The sequence below is a fragment of the Alligator sinensis genome, unplaced genomic scaffold (genome assembly GCF_000455745.1).
Source record: "Alligator sinensis unplaced genomic scaffold, ASM45574v1 scaffold324_1, whole genome shotgun sequence".
Lineage (NCBI taxonomy): Eukaryota > Metazoa > Chordata > Crocodylia > Alligatoridae > Alligator > Alligator sinensis.
The window spans coordinates 1823766-1841198 of NW_005842188.1; the positions used below are offsets into that span (position 1 = coordinate 1823766).

Here is a 17433-nt window from a genome sequence, read left to right on the forward strand (position 1 = left end):
TACCTTACTAGTTAACTTACCCACTCGACGTCTTATGATGAATTCTATTATTTGGTGATCACTGTCCCCCAGGCGACTACCAATCTGTAGGTCCCCTACCATATCATCCCCCGTTGCCAATACCAGGTACAGTATGGCATTCCCCGTAGTGGGACCGTGTACCTCCTGCATCAGGTGGAGGTCCTGTACGCAGGATAGGAACGTGCATGAACGGTGGGACTTTGCTGTCTGTGTCTCCCAGCAGATTTCTGGGTAGTTTAGGTCCCCCATGACTACCGCCTCCTTAGTTTTTATGGTCTCTGAGAGCTGCCTCAGGAACCCCGAATCTAGTTCTTCCCCTTGGTGTTGGGGTCTGTAGGAGACCCCTACCACCAAATCCCTTTCTCCTTGCCCCCCATGTAACTTAACCCACAATCCTTCTACTTTCTCCTCCTTCAATTCCGTCTTGATGAGGGTCGATGTATGTTGCTCATTGACAGAGCGCAACCCCTCCCCCTTTCTTCCCCACCCTGTCCTTTCTGTACAGCCTATAACCCTCAATATGTACCACCCAGTCGTGGGAAGAATCCCACCAGGTTTCAGTTAGCCCTACTAAGTCGTAGGTGTTTTCTGCAAGCAGGAGTTCATCCTGCTTGTTCCCCATGCTCCTAGCATTAGTATATAGGCACTTAAGCCCTGTGACTGGTGCCTTTTTTGCCCCCCAGCTCCGATTCCCAAAGGGCCCCTTATTGCTAAGTTGTCAGGGGGCCAGATTGTGATTACTGTCATGCAGTACGTGGTGCTTGTGACTTTCCAAGGCCCCACAGTGTACTGTGTGTACACAGTGTTCAGTGTACTGAATCAGTTCTGATTCAGTACACTAGAATCAGAACTGAGAGCAAGGCTCAGGAGTCCCTGGCCCCTACATCATCCACTAGACAGCAAGCCCTCTGCTAGTCTGTAGTGATCACGGTGTATGGCTGTACTGAAGTTAAAGCTACATGGCAGCTTATTTCCATACTACTGTAATAGTTCATGTTAAAAGCTCTGCAGGCTACTATTAAGCCAGTAAGAATGTAGCCCTGTCACTTGATACAATTAAAACTAGTGTGTACAAAGTACATAGAAGCCTACAGTAAAAAAGCAGTATTACTTCAGAATATGGATAGATCAGGTAAAAAAAAAAATGCTAATAAACTTGCCCTATCTCTGTGTTCTGTGATTAGAATGGTTTTGAAAACAGGAAGACAAATCCAACTACATTGCTGTCTCCCCAGGTAAAAGTGAATGGGCTTTGATGTAAACATCTTATAGAATTATTCATGATTCTCACAGGTTTAAAAAATTGGGAAAGGGCAATGATTTTAAATGCTCACAGAAGCTAATGGGGATTTTTTTTCTTTGTCAAATTGTTACTAACAGACTCTTAGGGAGCTCCATATCCTTCCTCATTTTGCTTCTTGAGCAAAACTGGGAGAGAGATACAGTACAGAACAGCTCTTTCTCTTACAAGCTGAGCTTTAGCAGTCAAGTACCTGCTGCTATGGGTATCCCAAGCAGATTATAAATTAAGGCAAGGACCAGATTTATTCGTATTCTTCGTACAGTTCTCTTTGATAGATGAATGCTGGCCACCACGTCCAGTAAATCATTCTGAAAGACACAAGAACAGCGAGACAAAATTCTTCAGACCCTTACAATTATACACTTCTCAGTAGCCCAAACCGACCCAAATAGAAAAAAAAAATGCATTAAACAACTCAGCTCACTCGAATAAGAACAACATCTGCTGCTTCAATGGCAACGTCAGTGCCTGTTCCAATAGCAACACCGATGTCAGCCTGGGCCAGTGCAGGGGAATCATTGACTCCATCTCCAACCATGGCTACCTTCTTCCCTTCATTCTGGAGTTCCTGGACCTTTGCGACTTTGTGAGAAGGAAGAACCTCAGCAAACACTTTTTTTATGCCAACCTACATGGAGGGGGAAAAAAGAGAAAATAAGGCACAAGCTGGTTGGTGTTCCTTTATCATGGAAGAAAAAGCTTTAAAAGGGGATAATTGTGCTGGTTAAAACTTGTTGGGGAATAGAAAGAAGAGCATTAAGGTCACCAACACTGCTGGTAACATTTTATGAACCTTTTCATGTTCCATTCAAGTTGCTAATGTACTGCACAATGGACTAACTGGAGCTATGCCCCATTTTCAATGCAGAGAGGATGCTTGCAGAAAATGCAGACACCAGTAAATCATGATTCACTGATTCAGGCACTGCTCTGGATATGCTGTGGTAGGACTTCTTTGGCAGAAGGTAAAATGTCAATGCTCTAAGGGTTAATGGAATTGTTTTCCAAAATTACCACGCTCTTCGGGGCACTTACCTAAGTAAAAAAAAAAGTACAGGGATGGATGAACTACCACAAGGAACAGAGTGTACACTGAGTGCTCACTTACCTCTTCAGTGGCATTTTAGCCAGCTTTATTAATCCAGTTTTACATAAACTAATCTACATAATCCTACACAATGTGGAAACTCATCGGGACAGAGCTTGTCCTTCCTTTGCTCAAAGCATCATGAACATCTAGGCAAAAGCTAAAATAATCAGCTTTCCAGGTCATCAGGCTAAGCGGTGTTACAACCTATAAGATATTTTAATAGAGACCAGACTACCTGTGTAGCAATGGCTTTCGCAGTTTTTCTGTTGTCCCCTGTTATAAGAACCACATCGATTCCCATGGTTTTTAGGGTGTGCACAGCCAGTGCTGCCTCCTGTTTGACGGTATCTGCTATTGCAATCATCCCACACAATGCACCTTCAAGGAAACACCAACAGTTAAAAACTTGAAGATAGACATAGGAAGCAAAGTGGCCTACAGAAGCTAAGATGATTTCATTCCCATTCCACTCCTCTGACTTGTACAGTGACAGGTTTTTTTCTTTTTAGTTCAAATTCACAAATAACTTATCTAAAAAAGGTAATTTGTATTTTGTCCCTTTGAGTTGTACATCAAATATTTATTACCCTGGGAGGAAAGGTGACTTTCAAAACAGGGTATTTGCAAGGTCAGTATCAAGGCACCATGAAATGGTATTTGCATTCCCACTAAGTCATTTCAAAGAATAATTATTTACCGTCTATAGCTACCAATACAGCTGTCTGTCCTTTCATTTCATGGCCAGTCATTGCATCATTAACATCATTTGAAATATGCAAACCGTTACGTCTCATCCATTCACGATTTCCAATCACCACTAAGTAGGTGTGAGGGGCTGCTGCACCTTAGTGAACAGAAGTAAGAATGATGAGGAACTTCATTAGCATCCACAACAGCCTGAGGAGAAACTGTTGAAGAGGAGCCAATCCTGTTATGTTTTGGGTTTGGAGTATTGTTTTCTTGTATTTTATTGTGCTGATATATATGGCATGTGTGGTCTCATTGGGAAGCCCATGTTGTGCTGTATCTATTTATACTCATCACTGTATGGATTATGTTATGCTAGCTATTTATATCTTTATGATTTTGGATATGGTCTAGCCAGGGAACACAGGGAATGGGCAGAACTGCTAATTATCCCTTGTCATTGTGCTCTAGGGCCAGGACAATTGTTACTTACACTAGCACAGAGAAGGGGCCACAGGTTGGATGGACATTCCTACACACTATCCACCTATGATGGGGACAACTGACTCTATAACAGCAAAGGCATCTGGGAATAATAGCCCGTGAAGGCTATTATAACTTTCTGAAAGATTCTGATGATTCATAAAAAGTAGAATAATGCTAACTGTGGAGCTGGCTTGCAGGCTCTTTAGAGCCTAGCTAGGCTAGAATGTTTGTCTTTGAATCTCAAGCTTTGCAGGTTCACTGGCCCCAGGTCCCAGAACAGGAAAGCTGGAAGGAAGGCTGATCTCTAGAACTCTGCAAGGACTCCCATGGAAGACTAGGGGTAGCCAGATGACTAAAGAACCAGTACTTGTTTTACTGTCCTGTCTCCTAATCTATGGTCCATTTTGTTTGCATAATTCTTAAATCCTATCTAAATAAATCCTTTTGCTGTTTGACTCCTTACTGATTGCCAGTAGAAAGAGCAATTTCTGAGCAAGTGATATTCTAGGTGACTCTCTCCATGGAGAGAGGGACCTATAATTTCTTCCATAATCCAAAAGTTGGGGACACTTGGGGCTGACAGAGATCCCTCACTTTAGCTGCAGAGTCTGTTTCAAGGACAGAAGAACTGAGGTGCTGGGAAAGGAACCCATTTCAGGACAGCCTCAGTCTGTTCCTTGGGGCAAGAGGCATTACAGTGGGGAAAAATTCAGGTCTCAGGGGACCCCCCCAGACAGGTTTGTGACAGGAGGCAAAGCCAGATTAGGGCGGAAATGATCATAAACTTGTATTAGTTAAAAACAGATGTGAAGTTGTTTGGGATGCTAAAGCTGGACTGTTAGGCAACAGTCATCTCCTGAAGCTCTTCTAGTGGACTGAGACTTGCCTTGGTTTTATTTATTTAGCAACAAAAACTAAAATGTGTCACACACGCATTCTATTAGGCCTCCTACAACATAACCTGTATACAACAGAAAGCACTTTTTGACCTTAGACTGCAATTCTGCAAGTACTTATTCATGAAAGTCATATACAAGGTGGGGCAAGGTGGTATCTCGGAGACTGACTCATTGCATTAGATAGATAAGCAGTCCTATGATCTCATGCATGCACATGGACAACAGTGCACCTTTACAAGTTTCACATTTAGTAGTGACCACCCACTGCATACATGTGCTTCATAAAATGTCATCTTAAATTTTTCTGTAATTTCTAATATTTTTAAGGGGTGTATATTTTATTCCTTTAGTGTAAAACCATATTTTTCCTCCCACATATACAGTAATAATGTTCCAACAAACACCAGACAGCAGCAATTAATGAAGTGTAATTTAAGTTTGAACTGCTCAAGAATCCTACGTGATAGGTAGAGAAATGCTATGTCAATCCCTTTTATGATAGGATAACGATCATAGTGCAAAGATTAAATTAATTCAACGATTCCAGTGGTTTCTCTACAAAGTCCTAGCACAGGCAATCTTGGAAGTAAAGACTGCGCATTGGAGAGAAGGTGACATGTTAATGGAAAATGTTGAAAGCCTTTATAAAACGGAACAAGGTAGTTCCCATGGCCTGAAAAAAACCCAGAGTATCTTTGAATGTTGTATATCATCCCACACTGAAATCACACAGATTTGTCAACATCCAAATTTAAGCCACTTAAGTGAATTTTGCATCTCTAAGGGCATTTTTACACATGCTCCGGGAGGCACAGGAAAGCGCTTTAATTAGTGAGCTGTGCTAATTAAAAGCACCTGATTGTCATGTGTATCAGCATCCCCACGCTGAAAAATGGTGGTGGGGCACTTTGAACTAAAGCTTATCAAATGAGCTTTAGTTCAAAGCGCCCTGCCACCATGCGTTAGCACAGGGATGCTGATACACATGATGCTAGAATCTGATGGAGCGTGGTAATTTCCGTGCTCCAGCAGACTCAATTAATCAAGTCTTCTCCGACATGATGGATTTCCTGTGCGTCGGAGCTGGCTCCCTGCACATCTATAGGAGCCCTAATATATTAATTCCCAATATATTTGTTCAACCATTAAATACATATTTTTAATAAGCACCTGCAGAGGATATTTGAATAGACAACAATATAAAACTTCATCCAAGTTGATATACAACTAAGAAACTAACACGATAAGGGTGACAAAGCAAGATGATTGGGCAAAGTGTTTCCAGTTCCCAAAGGAACTACAATGCTAATTGGCCAGTTTTGCTTTCTCTTTCCCCTTCATTCTTTTCCACGGAGGCTTGCTCTGCTAAATTAAATATGTGGCTGAGTAAGGAACACCTCATTATCCATTTGTTGTAGGTGCTTCTACAGCCCCCATCACTGTGGTGTCCAAGTTCTCTGCTAAGTTTCCAGATACAATGGCTATTTTGCAGTTCCTTGTATCTTTGATTTAGCCCACTTGTACTTGTGATCGACTATGAGCCAACAGGACAGACCTACCATCAGGTTCGGATGTCATGATCAATGAACTGTGTTTCAGGGAAACAGTGCTGTCCCCATTCAGGTTAGCATTCCGCTCATTTAGACTGTGCTCCTTCTGGCCTAAGACAGATTCAACACCACTGACTTTACAGCTGATTCCACAGCCTGGTACTGCCTGAAAATCCATGCAATACCCCAGGCTCTCTGTACCAAGTTCCTGTAAACATAACAATTACAACATATAACAATTTAAATCTTCAAAGTGCTACACATGTTGACTACTTGTACCCACAACACTACAAAAAAGTGGGTCTTCTCCCCTTTTTACAGAGGAAGAAACAAGCAGAAATGTTCTGAGATTTATCTACATGTACATGGAACAATGTCAGAACAAGAGCTGGAGATCAAAAACTACTTAGGCTCAAGCACATTATTTTTATAGCGTGATCTGTATGTCATTTAGGCCATAAATAGCACCATGCCACATGTTCATTGAATTAGTGGTGCCATGAAATGACAAACCAGACACAGAGATGCCACATAAAATGTGGAACATGTTTATGGCTGGTTTGCATGGTGCCATAAACTGAATGTGTGGCATGCCTTATCATCCCAATGCCAACAATCAGCTGATTGTCAGTATTGGGACCTGGGCAGCCTCCAGTCTAAAACCTAGCTGCCCTGGTTCTGATGCTGACAATTGCTGACTGTCGGCATCAGGATGTGAGTTTGTCAGAACCCAACATTTGGCTGCTTTGCCCTGTAGGAGCTATAGAACAGGGCCTTTAAGGTGAACCCCAGGAGACTCACCACCACCAGGCCCTTCAGAGCTTATTGTCAAGCCCTGCCCCAGACAGCTTCAGGTCTAAAAGGCCTGAAGGTCTACATGGCCAGCACTGACAATCATGCATATTTGGTAGGGCAGGATGTGTGATGTTTGGGATGGGGCATAAAATTCCTCAAATCTCAATTGTGCCATTGTTTTAATATCTGTCAGGAACCTTATTATTAATTCTATGATTAGACTATGAGAAACAGGGATTGCTGTACTAGGTCAGATCCCAGGTCCACCTATTCTGGCATCTGGTCTCTGATAATGGAAATAGACAGTTCTTCAGAGGAAAAAGATAGCTGGCCATAGATGCTGCTGGACTTTCATATTACTACAGGTTTCATATTGCTACCATAAACACACACACACAGTTCTTGGAGTGGCTTGGTTTGACCATGGGACTAGGAATGAGCTAAAATTTGATGGTTTTCAAGATTATTTTAAACAAAAAATCTTCTGACAGTAACCACTGCCATTAAGTGAGAGAAAAGTGGATGCACAGGCACAACATTTAAGAATGGGGTTACCAAGAACATTTTTTAGAACTCTAAATTTAAAGAGACATAAAGGAGGGGAAAAACAGGAAAATTATAAGACTAATGAACAAAATTAATCTCTGAGGAGTTATGTTGAAGTCAGAGCTACCCTTGGCTTATCGAGTAGTCTTGTGATAGCTTAAAAGCAAGTGGATGTACCAGTAATACCTATAAAAAGATAAAGAATCAACATTTCACACAAGCTGTGGTCAGGTGAAGATTGAGGCATGTGATCTTGCTGAAACAGCTTGGGCACAAGAAGTAGATGATTTGACCACCACCAACCATCAGAGAAAAGTGAGTTTAAAATAAGGCAGGCAGACAGAATCATTACCCAGACAGAAATCCTTTCTTTCCAAATACACTTTTTAATTTTCTAAATTTTACCTCTAAAGATTTCTAATAGATGTGTTGAATACTCATCTTGTTGCCAATTTATCATTTTATAATCATTTCAACCAATGTTGGCCAGAAACCCAGTCACATTTATGTAAGCATAAAAATCAGCTGTTATTTACAACTGCCTTCCTCTTTTTTATTTCCGATTGCACTTTCAGGGGGTTGAAGTAGACGACTCCAGAGGTCCCTTCCAACCTATGATTCTATGATTCATCTTTCCTGAAGCATTTGAGGAACACATGCCATCAATGACCTCTGTAGATCTGCATACAGATTACTAATTTCACAGGCTATTAATTAATTTCTCAAACCCGAGAGCTCACATTTTAATATTTACATTTCTTTAAAACTTTCTATCTAAATTTAGTGATAAATGACTGATTAATCAAGCTGGCTAGTTAGACAGTGTGTGGGAAGACACTATGCAGGCTTCTTCACAGTTACTTTATTCTATATATATGTAAGCAAATTCCATTTCCTGCTTTACCTTAGGGAAACATCTATTTAGAAAATCATGTTAGGGGCTGATTGTCAAGACACCTGAATTATTATTACAGTTCCTCGAGGTACCAGCTGAGACTGTAAATCCCACTGCACCATACAGAGGCAGTCTGTCTCCTGAAGGGCTTATGAACGAGGTAGGAAAGACAGACAAAGGTCAAAGGGAAAGGGTTGTGGCATGACTTTACCAGTGTCACATCTTAGGTCAGTGGCATAGTTTGAATCAGAACCCAGAATTCCAGCTCAGTGTCCTGTATGCTGGACTATGCAATCTCACAATTTTATCAATCGTGAACCTCACACAGTCTACCAACTCAAATACTGACTACTGTAAATGTTATCAAAAGCCCAGCCAAAACAAATAAGTGTTTCATTCTTCCCCACAGCTCACCAAAATCAGGCTCTGACAAAGCAAAGGGGGAAAGTGGATGAATTTGACCCATGAACAGTTTAAAATATGAAAGTGAGTAAGAATGACCAAGCATCTCTTAATTTGCATTACAACAAGAACATAGCGCGTTAATCTCTAGGTCAGTGATTCTCAACCTGGTTACTGCAGCATCCTGTTTCAAGGGTGCCACATAATGTTAGCATTAATAGATGTGCAAACATGATTCACAAGTTTTTTGCAACAGAAAAATTACTCTAGTATTTTCCATAGCCAACAAAACAAGTGAAAATTAAAAGCTAGCAATTTTCAAGGCATCCCTCAAGTTTAAGATGGTTGAGAACCACTGTTCTAGGTTAATTACAAGATTCCAGAGAAGTGGTTCCAACTGAGACTCTACACAAGATGTCACAGAGCTAATGTTTGTCACTTGGATCAAGCAAAGAGCTGTTTTTATTACTGGCGCACACACCCACTCCACAGCCAGGATTGAAAAGTAAAAAACATCATTAGGCTGGAAGCCTGTTCACTTAGAAGAGCAAGGTTTATCAAGCTTCCAGCCTGATGGTGTTCTGAAAGCCACAAGAGAGCCTCTCCTAACAGATTTAGACTAAAAAGTCTAAAAATTCAGACTTTGGATTCTCACTTCTCAGTCCTGATTGTGGAGTGGGTCTGAATGTCAGCAATGAAAGCAGCATTTTGCTTGATCTAAGTGACAAACGTAAATTCTGTGACATGTTGTGTAGAGTCTCAGTTGGAACCACTTCTCTGGAATCTTGTAATTAACCTAGATCAGGTTGGGCAATTAGGCAGGTCTTGTAAAAGTGGGCCTATTGCACTGCACTAACTAATTCAGTGCAGTACACCCTTGAGTAGTATCTACAACTTTTTTTAAGCAGTACCTCTTTGCAGTATTTAGTGATAGCCATTCCCAAGGGATGCTCACTGTTGGCCTCTGCAGTGCCCACAACTGCAAGAACCACCTTGAGAGACAGGGTAGCCGTGTCCCCTAGCAGAAGCACTCTCATGACTTTAGGAACTCCATGGGTGATGGTCCCCGTTTTATCAAACATCACAGTCTTTATCTGAAAGAAATGTATTGTGCTTGATTAATACATCTAATGTGAAAGCCATGCACAGCCAACTTGAAGACAGTAATAAAAGCAATGTTTCAGGAAGGAGATATTAACCTTATGGGCCATCTCCAGAGGTTTTCCACCTTTGATAAGAATACCATTTTGAGCAGCCACTCCTGTGCCCACCATGACTGCTGTTGGAGTGGCCAGGCCCAAGGAACAGGGGCACGCAATGCACAGCACAGTGATAGAAGTTTGGAATGCAAACCTGATGATTATTTCAGCTTTAGAGATGTTTTTGCTCCGATGCTGCAAAAAGGAAAAAAAAAAAAGTGTCTGCTGAAAAAGCTAATAAAGGACAGAAAGGCACAGATGACAAGTCCCCATAATGGCAAATCCATCACTTTCACACTTCTCTGACTTACTTCTGACCCACAAATCCACCTTCAAAATTAATAAGTAATGTAAATGGAAAACCACTGCCTTGCAGACTAGCTCCCACACATTCACATTACCTTCCATGTTTTGCCCTCCCCACTCCTGAGTGAGTATGCCGTCTTTGGGATGTGCAGTTTCCCACAAGCTAGGAGCCTGGCAGATACACTTGACACTTTCCAAACATGATTAAGCTGCTAGTCATCTTTCTAAAGCTAAACAAACACTTGGCAACAGAAACAGGGATATGCACATGTGCTTTTGGTCAGTACTTTCTCTGCTCCCTGAAATCCAGTCACTGGACCATATTCATTCTCAGTGAAAAGCCATTGATTTCAGTTTTGTTAGAACCCCTTGCAGAGCTAGCATGGCAATTTGGGCCAGCGGAAATTATCTACATGGTTGAGAACCCTTATGTTTCCGGGACAAGGGTGCTTACCACCCTCAGTACCAGGCTGTCTGAGAAAGCACATAAGACACATTAATTACATAAGTAAAAAACATATATTGGTACTAATAAAGCTACTTACTGGGAAGAATTTCTGAACAACATCAAAATTGATAAAGCCTATTGCAATCCACACAATCAATGTTACTGTTGAAATAATGATGATAAATGGAACAAAATAGCCACTAAACTTATCAGCCAGTTGCTGAATTGGTGCCTATAACAAAAGAGATTTAAAATTGTTTTAGGAATGAGGTACGAAAGGTAAGCACAGGCAGGATGTAAAGAAAAACCTTATCATTTAACCCTTTTCATTTTTCTTCTTAAGCCTATTGTAGAATCAGTAACATACAATGTCACAAAAGTGAAACCTTCTTGATTTCTCCTCAGTCAAAAATGTAAGATTTTAATTTTTACCTTGGACATCTGAGCTTCTTCCACCAATTTTACAATTTGTGCCAGGGTAGTGTCAGGGCCAACATGAGTTGCCTTAACAAGAACAGAGCCATGTGCATTTATAGATCCTGCAATCACTGTGCTGCCAGGCTTTTTAGTGACGGGCATGGCCTCCCCTAAGGTGAAAAGAAATATAAACAACAGGGTGAAGAAACTATCTAAATAAACCGTGTGTGGGAACAGCTGCATAAGAAGAGCTAGCAAACTACACGCTGGCTAACTAGTCAACATTTCGAATTACAATTTGAAAATAAAAAAAATTAAAAATTAAATGCTGTTTCCAATAGAAACCTTCTGTAAGTTGCATTACATTTCAGGGAAATGTTCTGCATGTTCTATTTTACAGCAGCCACCCAGACAACTGCCCACTGTCTCTTTCTTCCACCTTGTTCTGGGTTCAAGAGTCTCATTCTCTCCTCTCTAGAGGCCTGATACAAAGCTGTTTGGAAGTCCATCCCTTTGATTCCAGCAGACTTTGGTAGAATCCATAAACTGCAACCTATCATTTTGTTTTAGAGCCTGGGATAAATCTCTGTATACCTGAAAAGTCTCTGTTCTCAACCTGCCAGAGATCAGAATCAGCAGATGTTTAACGTGAACTGTTTGCCTAGAGACAAAGGAGAGCTTTTAGGCAGAATCCTATTTCACTTAATACACCCAAGTGGTACTTACCCAGCTGCACAACGTCCCTTTTTGGTACCTACACAGTTTATGATCGTACTCTGTGCACAGCGTAGATCCACAAGCTTCCACACGACTACCTAGCATGTTCAATAGGCTACACAGAGTCCCATACCCACATCCCTCAGTAAGCTTAAGTCCCAAAATTGTACGGCGAAAGAAAAGGAGGACCCTCCCACCTTTTCACCCCAACAGCCTTGTGGTTAGCGCACTCACCCAAGAAGCAGGAGACCCAGATTCTAGGCCCTTCAACCTTCCTGTAGTGTTTCAACCTATAGTTTTCCAACTTCTTACTACAGTGCTCTAACCATTATCCTGTCCTCTTTCCAGCCCTCCTTTTGAATCTAGCCCTTTAGGAAGCCAACAGAGACACATTGGGACAAGGAGTAAGAAAACAGGCTAGAGGTTGCATGCCCTAGTGCTTCCCTGAAGGGGAAAGGGGCTGCTCCCCTGAAGGGGAGAGGGTCTGGGGCTCCTTGCTACCAACAGGGTAGACACTTTCCCATTCCTTTCCATGCATTTTATCTAACGATTATTAAAGACCAGGCTCAAGTTTGCACCATATACGCCTCTTCCTCCCAGATCCCAAGGTTTCTGCCTGGCTACAGCTTGGGGCCTTACGCCCCGACATGCATGTGCAGAGCTGTGTAGCTGCCTGGCCAGGGTGCAGCCTACTGGGCATCTTCAGTTACCATATAGATATTTGTGTCTCTGCACTGCAGGTGGAACAGGATCGTTGAGTGTGCAAATGCCAAAAAGGGCAGCAAAAACAGTTTGATAACTGCCACTGGGGCACATAAAGTGTTCTTTCCTAAATGTTCTTTTTAATTATGTGCCTCAACTAATGAATCACTCACTCCACACATTCCTACTATTCAGCACAGCGAGGCTCACTTTATGTTAGAAGCACAGAAAATTAGGCTTGGAAGGGACCTCAGGAAGTCATCTAGTCCAACCCTCTGTTCAACTCAGGGCCATCCCCAACTAAAACACCCCAGCCAAGGTTTTGTCTAGCCAAGCCTTAAAAACCTCCAAGGATGGAGCTTCCACCACTTCTCTGGGTAACCTCTTCCAGTATCTTACTATCCTCCTGGTGAGAAAATTCTTTTCAATATCCAACCTAAACTTTCCTTGCTGCAACTTGAGACCATTCTGTCAAGCTAGTATGTTCATACTAGCTGATATTATGTGTGATTATGCTGTAACAAGTCCATGACTACAGTGGACACCACTATGCAGCAGGACTATTCTGATCCTCAACAGATTAGTGGGGAGGGAATTCAGATATTCCTGTTCCAGCGCTGCAGGCCCCTGCTCCATAAGTTAAAGGAAAATTCCCATTAGCCACTCCCCTCCAAGCACCAAAACTGCAAGCTCCTCTGGCCCTTGTGCACAGCACACAGGGGGAACAGGAAGGGCTCCTTGACTCCTTATCTACTTTCCAGCACAAAACCTCAGAAGAGCCAAAAACAAACTGCTTCCCTTAAAGCTGCTAGGAAGACAAAGAACCTCAAAACGCCATCATTTCTGTATTTAAGAGCAAGCTGGTTAATTTTGTCTTACAACAGAAACTAGAGAAACTGCAAAAATTTGGAAAGCTTCCATGGTCACACTGGCTCTCAATTTACTGCAGCGTACCACAATTTTCATTTTTTAAAAATATCTGTCCATGCAAAATGGTGTTCTGTTCACTCAACATGGAAAACTGCACCCCCCACCCCCCCCAAAATCAAATAAAAAACAGACAAGCCAATAAACTTCCAGGTTTTATTTCTTTTAGCGCACTTATAACAGGATCCAGACTGAAAGTAAATAAAAATCACAGCTTTTCTTTAGAAAATTTCCCTAAAGTGGAAGCAATTCCAGTGGGACTAGCCAGCATCAAGAACCAAGACTCTCCCTTCTGCCCTGGTCCTTTACTAACTGCCTGAGATTGTCCTTAACAATTCCCACAGCACGTGCCTCCTGACAGACTTGTGAAATTGTCCTATTCACCAGTGAAGTAGTTCTAAAACTGCACTATTTTTGCAAAACATGTTCCAAAGAAAACTTCCCCCATGTCCCCCCATCACCCTCTAGAGCCAAGATGATGGTATCTAGACCTCACCAAACCTGAAGTTTTAGCAAAGCTAGAGGATTTACAAAAGTAGCTGACAGACAGGTTTGATCTAGTGTACAGGTAGGCAAAAAACCAGGTCCAGCTAGTGGCCAGTACTCCATTTCCCAGCATCCCTGCCCATGTCACTGCAGCCAGTTTCCATGGAGACCCCAGGAGCAGTGGCACTATGACAGCAGGGGGCCAGGGTTTCCACAGGTGGAGACCAGCCCCAGGAGCACTAGCAGGGCACATGGTTGGGTGGGGAGCTGCTCCAGGGCCAGGGCTAGGATCTTGCAGTGGTGACAGCATGGTCTGGAGCCAGAGCAGAGCCACGATCTGCTGCCTGCATGCCCCTGCCTGGGGACAGTATCCATGGAAAATGCGGTCCCACACTGTAAGGGTGCCACCACTCCTAGGGTCTCCATGGAAACTGACCACAGCGAGACGGACAGGGGCTGCTGGGAAATGGAGTCCGCCATGGGGCCAATCCAGCCCACTAGCCAGACTTTGCCCATCCCTGACATAGAGGCAAATAATCCAGAGGCATACAATCTGAGCTTTCTCAAAGCTCAGGGGTATTCAGACACAGGATTTTGACTCAACCTGGTGGAGATGTAAAGATCAGTCACAAAGTCTGCTCCTGGATCAGAGGTCTCCTAAAAGCTAGACTTGGTTTTGGTTCAGGCCCCCTCTCCAGTCAGGAAAAAATTGAAGAAGAAAGCTTAAATTGTTTATGAAGTATACCAGCCAGCAGCTAGCTCTGTCATACATGAAGGGAATTACCAGTAATAAGAGATTCATCTGCCATAGAGGTGCCTTCAATAACTTTTCCATCAACTGGGAACTTTCCACCAGGAACAACCTTTACAATGTCACCCCGCTGAACCAACTCAACAGGCACCTGCTCCTCCCTGTAAAACGCACACACACAAATAGAAGAGTTCAATCATTTAATCCAGAGCCAGTTCATAGAACTAAAGATGCTTCTACCATTAAAGGCATCAGGTCTACTCAGTATATCCCAGCAAGCTGAAGGGCTTTTTGTGAATAGCATATACCTGATAACAGAGTGGTCAGGTCCAAGAGTCACCACAGTAGCTTCTGTAGCTTGAAGAGATATTAGTTTAGCAAGTGCTTCCGATGTTTTACTCTGCGAGACAGATAAATGCTTAAGATGTTAACTGGACATTTGTACATTTAACTTAACCACCCATGATTCTTTAAACATTTGTTGTATCTTCTACAATGCATTCCTGACATAGCTCGAACAAAATACATCTCAGGCAGCTTCTGGTCACAGGAATGTCATATCAGTTTCACTGTTAAATGCACTTAAGTGTTTAACAAGGAAGCCAGTTACCTTTGCTATGTGTTCCAGCCATCTCCCAAGAGCAATGAAGACAAATAGCATGGGTGGTGTGTCAAAGAACGTGATGGGGCTTTGCTCTGCCTTTTCAGCCATAGCTACTATTAAGATCACACAAGAGTATATATAAGCAATTGTTGTGGCCAGCACTATGAGTACATCCATATTAGCTGTTCTGTGCTTCAGTGATTTGTAGGCTTGCACATAGAAATACCATCCACCAAGAAACTGTTGACAAGAGGATGTACAAATATAAGTTAATCAGTAGTAAGAAGTAGGACATATTTAGTACAGTCTGCAAACAGAAAAAGATAATAAGCCTGATTCTTCTGTGTTTTAACAGTGGTGTGTCTCCCATGGAGCTGTTTTATACTTACATAGTAAACTCTTTGAGAAGAGCTTGGGCTCCTGCTATGAAACTGAACATGAATTTTTTCCCCCTGGAACGTGGCATGGATAACTAAAGGACCGCACTGGACATTTTTTTTTTTTAAATTAAAGTAAATCTTCTCAATTAGGGCTCGAAATGTTGACGTACTAGTATTTATCCATGAAGTAGCATGACGTCATTTTGTTTTGTATTTGTCAGCATAGTAGATGGTATCTATTCTATGACTGGAGACCTTATGTGCTACCACAGTACAAACTACAAATTGTGGGGCGATTTGATTTACAGTGTTTGGGAGACTTTATTAAATCAAATCAAGTGGAAAATGCTCTAAATACATAATGGTAACTATGCTGTGGAAGGACTAAGAGGAATGTTTTTAAAAACCTCGCTAAAACTGATTAGCATAGCGTATATGGCATAACATAGCATCGCACAGCATAACAAAAAAAATGCACTCACATAAGCCTGATTGATTGCTTGATTAATGCCAGTTTAACAGTGCTATTTTATCAGATATACATGTTATCAGATATACGCAGTGAGATGGATTCAGTCTAATAAGGCTTTACTGTCTCCTAACTTTTTATTAAAGTTATTAAAAACTGAGTAAGAATATGATAAGAGAAAGTAACAACTCCACCGTTGAGCCAACTTTCTTCCCCACACCACTCACCTCTTCTACCAGTTGCATCTTTCCTCCATCTCCCTTCTCTGTCCCACTATCTTACTCTGGTTTCCTTCACCCTCTCATTACTCCATGTTGCACCCATACCCCACCTTTAACCTCTCACTTCAAGTATTTAATTATCAAAACATTCCTTTGAGCTAAGGATTATTACTTTCTCTTTACTACAGTGAAGTGGAAACCAAATTATGAAAGGTGATGGGACTTCTACATGACCACTCAGCAAGGCAGTGACCAAGTCAGAATTCAAAAATCAGGTCCTCATATGTCTTCTAACATGATGTTCATCTCTCACAGTTACTTTTTTATCCTCTCTTGCCATCTGACATCTGTTTAGACCAAGGGTGCCGCAGCCCAGCCCACAGGCCAGATCTACCTCCAACGTCATATCATCCAGCCCTTGGGGAGCCACATGGGCTGTAGCCCTGCCAACGATATTGGGTGTGGAGGGCGGCATGCCAGCATGTGGGACTGAGTTGAGGCAGCAAAGGCCTCCAAGGCCCAGTCCTGGCTTGCAAGGCCAGGTAGAGGTGATGTGGGACCCCAGGACCTGATCTCAGTACATGGGGCCAGACAGAGACAGTGTGAGGGGCTGGGACATGGGACTAAGTTGAAGTGGTGGCACAGGGCCTTGGAGCCTTATCCTGGTGTGCAGGGCCAGCCAAGGCCACATGGGGCCCGATCTGTACATGCAGGCCCAATACTGCACACAAAGTCTGATCTAGCCCATGGATCAGCCCTACACCACTCATCTGGCTTGCAGAACCAAAGGCTTGAGCATCACTGGTTTAGACCAAATCCTGTGGGGAGAGTTTGTTTGATTGATTAATCAATAATCAAGGCTTGCTTATTAGTACCATTTTATCAGATATACGTACAGTGGGATGGATTCAGTCCAGCCAGGCTTTACTGTCTCCCAACTTTTTATTAAATGAGATTACATCAAGGAAAATTAAAGAGAACATATTCAAAAAATGTGTACCTACTTGAACAAAAGTGCACAAGACAAAGAAGAGAAGATTTAAGAGAGACAATCCAGGAATGAGATTCTGTTCCAGGACCCCAGATCCTTGGCCAGCCGGTATTAACATATAAATCATTAAAATTAAACCAG

General features: G+C 42.3%; 1 protein-coding gene across 1 annotated transcript in view; it reads right to left on the minus strand.

Annotated features, from left to right (window-relative positions):
* Positions 1-17433, minus strand: part of ATP7B (ATPase copper transporting beta) — a 51794-nt gene that overhangs the window by 8691 nt on the left and 25670 nt on the right. The window contains exons 8-20 of the mRNA XM_025207186.1: positions 17306-17414; positions 15238-15471; positions 14936-15027; positions 14661-14788; positions 11060-11214; positions 10725-10859; positions 9874-10068; positions 9586-9768; positions 6046-6244; positions 3112-3258; positions 2650-2792; positions 1749-1952; positions 1515-1632 (exon numbers count right to left, since the gene is read on the minus strand). Of these exons, the coding sequence (XP_025062971.1) occupies positions 1515-1632; positions 1749-1952; positions 2650-2792; positions 3112-3258; positions 6046-6244; positions 9586-9768; positions 9874-10068; positions 10725-10859; positions 11060-11214; positions 14661-14788; positions 14936-15027; positions 15238-15471; positions 17306-17414 (2042 nt within the window). The remainder of the gene's footprint in view (positions 1-1514; positions 1633-1748; positions 1953-2649; positions 2793-3111; positions 3259-6045; positions 6245-9585; positions 9769-9873; positions 10069-10724; positions 10860-11059; positions 11215-14660; positions 14789-14935; positions 15028-15237; positions 15472-17305; positions 17415-17433) is intronic.